Below are 6,000 nucleotides of genomic sequence, written 5' to 3'. Positions count from 1 at the left end.
ATCTCTCCTTACCCTGATGAATAACATAGTTAACACTTTATTTCATGTTCCTTGGGCATGAAAGTTCTCCACAGGTTGCCTCCCTTACTGACCATTCATTCTTTAATGTGTTAATCCCCAGCATCTGCTTCGAGTACTTCTAAAAGGTCACCAATAATTTTCTAATCATCAAAGTCAATATTCTTTCCCCCATTCTCATTCTTCTTAATTAATAATATTATTTATTTATTTTGAATTTTTATTTTCTTACTCCAAATGACCCTGTTGACTACTCTAGGCTTAAAGTTCTTTATTCTCCTATAACTGGTGGCACCTTATCCCATTGGTTTCCCTCCTCTCTGCTTATTTCTGTTTTTCTGCACTGTGACTTCTTCCTTCCTGAAAATTAAGTATTCAGGTTGATTTTAATTATTTGAGACATAGAGATATTGAGATATAGCAATATAGAGAAAAGAGCTCTGGACCTGGAGTCAGGAGACTAAGTTTCAAATCCCAGCTCCTTTTTTGTTTTTTGTTTTTCGTACCATGGAGAATGATCCTCAGACTAGAAAGGAAGAGGAAAATGGTTAAAAGGGAATTGAATAACAGTCTCAAGTGATTGAGAAAATGATGAGAAATTTTTTACTTGGGAAAAATCAAACAGAATGGAAACCTGAAATTAGTGACCAGATAGGACACACATTGCTACTCTCAATGACTCTAAGTCACCAGGGCCACTGTAATGCCCCTAACTGCTCATAGAATTGGTAATGTGATTTCTAAGAATCATGTAGTGATCCAGAAGTCTGGATTTACATGTATGCATATAATACACATGTACATAATACAATTATGTGTTATGTGAAATATATATTATGTAGAATATACTATATACACTATATTATATATATATATATACTATATATATATATTATGTAGAATATACTATATACACATTTGTGTATATAGTATGCAAAACTATACATTCTGTGTTTTGTTTCAGAACTATGATTCCATTGTGTAATAAAGTCCTGAGAAACAATGAAACAATCGTTCATGTGTGTGTGAAAGAGAAAGAGACAGAGAGACAGAGAGAGAGAGAGACAGAGGGGATGAGAGAGAGAGAGAGAGAGAGAGAGAGAGAGAGAGAGAGAGAGAGAGAGAGAGAGAGAGAGAGAGAGAGAGAGAGAGAGAGAGAGAACAAACCTGTGAGGGGAGTCCTTTAGAGAAGTAAAAGCCCCAGTAAGCTTTAACTTTCCTTCCCATGGTGTTTCTGAGTTTGCTATAGCTCCCCAAATTCTTACTCTAGGAGGATTCCCTAGGGATCTCCTTAGGATTCAACTTGTTGATAAATCTGTTTAATTTGGTGAGTCTAGTACTAGAATGAAAGCCCCATAGTCTATCTGTCTCTAGGGCTATATTCTAGATTGGAAGGATATTTTCATTGTTGTTACCTCTCTTTTCCGAGGAAGCATGGGAAGAATACTTGAGTGGAAGAAAGTTTGTTGATCTGCTTTTTGTTCTTAAATAATCTATGATTTCTTTTTTTCTTTTTTAGTTATTTCCCAGTAACCCCACATATATGCTCTATGTTGGATTTGCAGCAACAATTTTCTCAACTTCTTTTATGAATTTTTAATATTTGATGCCACAGAATATATGGTTTGCTTAGCTCTTTATTCAAATATGGCACATAGAACTTAAAGACAACATCACTGAAAAAAAGTCATCATTTTCATTAAAATTAAGACTAGCATGTTTTAGAAAAACGCTTTTTTAATATAATACACTTTCCCTTATCAAGTGAAAAATTTCTTAAAACACTGAAGTAAATTGCCATCTGCTGGCCATGAAATGATTTGCAGTTACTTGAAATACATCCAAACATATACTGTACTATTAAATAGTATTACTATAGTTCACAAAGCAGCCTAAAATCATTGAAGAAAATGTTTTCTCAGCCTTTGGTATCATGTATATGCCAAGATGGATTTCTTTCCAAACATAATTTTAATACCCAAAGCACTGCTTTTATCTATTTATTTTTAATACTGGTTGCATGTGGGATAAAAGGAAAAGCCACATTCAATTGTAATTTACATATCTTAATTTAGGCTTTTAAAATTTCAGAGTTGGATTCCAGTTTGTTGTTTTGAAAAATACATAAAAATTATACATTATAAATATATAATATATTATATATACTGTTTATATAAAATTGTACTTAGTGTAGATTGGGGAGAAGGACTTTTGAATTATTCTTCCATTTGTTAGGCACGGCCTTATTCCTGACTGATTAGCAGAACAGCTCCTAATGCAATCTAAAAAAATATTTTGATCATGTATCAATTTTTAAATTTTGCTCACAAGCATTTTTATATGAAAAAAATATTTAGTGACTATATTTTTTCCCCATCACACTACTATTATAAAAAAATACGGCTTTTCCTGTCTCTCTAAGTTTAGTGTTTTTCTCAGGCAGTGACAAAAGGGCTTTACCCCATTTACAAATGTATATTTAAAAAAGCACAGAAACCTGCTTGTGCACACTCTATAGAATTTCAATGCTTATAAGTGCAGTGATTAAAAAAAAAACAGTAAAAATTGTTCCTTTTGTTGTTGGTTTGTGAACATATCATATATGATTATCATACATAACCCATTACATAATATACAATCATCAAAACTGCAGACATATAAATACATTCAGCTACATCAAAGCAATAGATTTTTATCTTACACACAGCCATTGTGGGCACAATTGTTAAAATAGTTTCATTCCATTTTTTTTTCTCCCTTAAATGCTTACTGTGCAACTGAACTTTATTTGTAAATGGACATCTGGCAGTGCTATTAAAATCTTAAAGTGAAAATAGTGTTGCCTTTAATAAAACATTTACATGAACTTTAATTGGTGTAAAAAGATTAAGAATTCACCCGATGGTCCAACAGCATCATTTTTCTTTTTTCCTACTGGAGGGAAGAACGGACATTCATGGCAGTTTGTGTGTATGTGTGTATGTATTATTATTTTTTTTTGAGGGGAAGATTGGAGGAGGGGTACTGGGAGCGGTCATACTAGAGTTTCAGGGAGGGCATCTGGATTGTCAGCGGATAGGAGCTCCCAAATTTGCCATCGCTCCCTCTGCCAATCGTGCCAGTCTGGATTTGCTAAGTTTTTACTGTTCTGATCACTGGCTTCGATGGAATAAGCATTGCCCAGTTTTTTCACTGTGTCCTGATTCTCCTGACCAAGATCCAGATTGTCAGTGGAGACAGTCATTTGTCCTTCCTCCTTTGAGGCAGTCTCTGATCTTTCCTCTGGCCTCCGAAGTCTCCATAATGGTTTCTCTGAGGGCTGCTGAGATGGTGCTGAAACTTGCTTGCCCGGGCCTGGGTAGGGAGGCGGAGGCCTCTCTTCATTTCTGCTACTTTCCGTTACTCTCAGATACAGAGACTTGGCTCTATTTTGCAGCCAGCTCATGTCCAAGTCACTCTCACTGAGGTCTTCTGCACTACTCAAAGTCAAGTACTGCTCTGACCTCGATTGTTCGGAGGAGCCCCGCCTGCTCCCCTGTATCTGGGGTGTGCTGCAAACTCTAGATACCGGAGCGTGAGGCTTACACTCGGGGATGGTGGCTGTGGTCTGAGTCCTCCTGATCATCTGCTTCCCACTGTCCAGTTCTGCGGAACTACCCTGCCAGCGAGGGCAGTTCAGGGAGAGGTTCCCCTGGGAAAGGGAGCATCGCCCTGGACGAAGGAAGCTGCTTTCGTAAATGTCTCCATAGGAGCCTTGAAGTCAGAATAAGAAGGGAAAAACATGGAAAAGTGGTTACTTTCTTGGCAACGATACTAGTGGTTTGCCATTTCCTTCTCTAACTCATTTTACATATGAGGAAACTGAGGCAAACAGGATTAAGTGACTTGCTCAGAGTCAGACAGCCCCAAACCAAAGAATAAGATTCATATTTTTGATCATTATTTTTCATTAAAAGGCAGCATGATGCCATAATACCTTCAATTCTGGGTTTATAGTATTAAAAAAAAAAAACAGTATAGAAAACTACGTCAGATACTTAATAGCTATGTGATACTTTGCAAGTCACTTCATCTCTCTCTCAGGCTATTTCCTTGTCTGTAATAAAGCCAAAACATTAGCCCCTACTTCACAGGCTTGTTACAATATCATGTGCCAAGTGCTTTACGACATAAATATTGATTATTATTGGTCATTGATAATCATTCCTGCCAGTTTATCTTCCTGAATATCCACATTGAACATAGTATATAGTACTCCTATGTGTTGTGAAGAACATAGGAAGAGACCATGTTCCTCTTATTTAAAGGAACTTTAATCAGAGAGAGGGGCAAACTACTTTTTTTTCAAGTAACTTTATTGTCAATGAAATCTGTTCGTCAGAAGCTAAAGCAAACAATTCAAGCCAGAAGATAATGAACATAACAACAGCAGTGCTTATCTTCCCATCTTGCTTTCTCTCTGAAACTGAGGATGAACACATTTCTCTTGGGTTTTAGCATAATGCTTTTGGAAGTAACCTGTCATCTCTGTGCCCGTATTTTTCTTGGGAGAGAGGGACTTTTCTCTCTCAAAGTAACGTATAGGCAAAAAGCACAAGGACAGTTTTTGAAATGAGCATTTTCAGAGCCTGATAAGTGAAAAATGAGGTGAGAGGACCAAAGTTCCATATCAGCCAGATAAAACATCTTTTCCATTGATGGAGAGATGTCTAGTGGATAACGATAGCACAACACTAATATATTAGTAACAGAGTACACATTCGGATGTGGCAACTGTCAGTTGGTTTGATTTAATAGTTTTTCTTTGTTCCAAGGGAGAGTGCAGTGTCAGAGGCATAATGGGAGAGCAGGCATTATATTTGGAAATGATTGTGATTTACAGCACTTAGAACAGTACCTGGCATATATAGCAGGTGAATAAAAACATGCCTGTTGACTTAAAAACAAAAGTCACCTCTCAAAAAACTCTCTTTGAATAAAACAATGGCATATCTAGTGGGTGTTTGTAATAGATCAACATCTCTAGTGCTGCCCTGGAATCCGAAAAAAGCTTCAATAGATGAAGACTTCTAGCTCGCTAGAAGTAGGATGTATGAAAAGTGCAAATTTGAGGTTGGATGATGATTTCCACCACTAGAGGGAGAATCTTTATGGTTGAGCTCACAAAGCCATTGAAGTAGGGAAGTTCTGTACTACATGTCTCAAGAAACAACTTTCTAAATTACTATTGAATTCAGCTATCCTGGAAGCAAATCAACAACATCCCCTAACACATCCCCTATCCCCACCCAAGGCAATCAATACATCCAGTAAGACTTGCCAAAATAGTGCTTTTAAGAGTAGTATCATACCTGTCATTCCTGGACTTTTGGATCCACTTTTTAATGTTGAATGCCAGGTTCCCCAAATATTGAAGGGCTCCTCTGACACATCTAAGGAAGAGTTAATGAAATGTTATAAAATGAAGTGACACAGCCAATTAATCAAAATCAATCAATTAATCAGTATCTATTTATAAAAAAAAAAACCTAAGTTAGACAAAAGCACTAGGAACTATGAAAGATTCAAAATAGTTTTAAGACATGGATCTTGCCTTCATGAAGCTGACAAAACTGGGGAAACAAAACATCCTCACATGTGCAGGTAACAATTTTTGGCAGCAAATACAAGATGCCTATGCTTTTTCAGTCAGTGAAAAAAAAAAGTCAAGTGCCACGTGAGTAGTACAAATATAAGTGCTATGAGATCAGTTTGTAATTTTAAAAAAAATCAGTGACAGCTGGTTGTGTGTGGGTTGTTTTTTTTTTTTAATAACCCTCAGAAGAAATCCAAACATTTGAGAATTTGTTGATTTTCAAAGAATCCAGAAATGGCCATATCCCAACTTTTATGAACAAAAAAAGAGGAGAAGATAAATCCTTCCAAACAAGCAAGCTCTGAAACATTTATATCCGAACAGTCAAGATCTTAGGGAATAACTCT

General features: G+C 36.3%; 1 protein-coding gene across 3 annotated transcripts in view; it reads right to left on the bottom strand.

The window, feature by feature from the left end:
* Nucleotides 1-1,637: 1,637 nt before the first annotated feature.
* ARHGAP6 (Rho GTPase activating protein 6) overlaps nucleotides 1,638-6,000 on the bottom strand; it is a 583,013-nt gene continuing 578,650 nt past the window's right edge. For all 3 annotated transcript variants that reach the window (XM_074300011.1, XM_074300012.1, XM_074300013.1), the window contains exons 12-13: nucleotides 5,370-5,450; nucleotides 1,638-3,771 (exon numbers count right to left, since the gene is read on the bottom strand). In XM_074300011.1, coding sequence (XP_074156112.1) covers nucleotides 3,053-3,771; nucleotides 5,370-5,450 — 800 coding nt within the window. In that variant the 3' untranslated portion in view covers nucleotides 1,638-3,052. The remainder of the gene's footprint in view (nucleotides 3,772-5,369; nucleotides 5,451-6,000) is intronic.

This window comes from Sminthopsis crassicaudata, chromosome 3, assembly GCF_048593235.1.
Source record: "Sminthopsis crassicaudata isolate SCR6 chromosome 3, ASM4859323v1, whole genome shotgun sequence".
NCBI lineage: Eukaryota > Metazoa > Chordata > Mammalia > Dasyuromorphia > Dasyuridae > Sminthopsis > Sminthopsis crassicaudata.
This window is presented reverse-complemented; position numbering and strand designations above follow the sequence as displayed.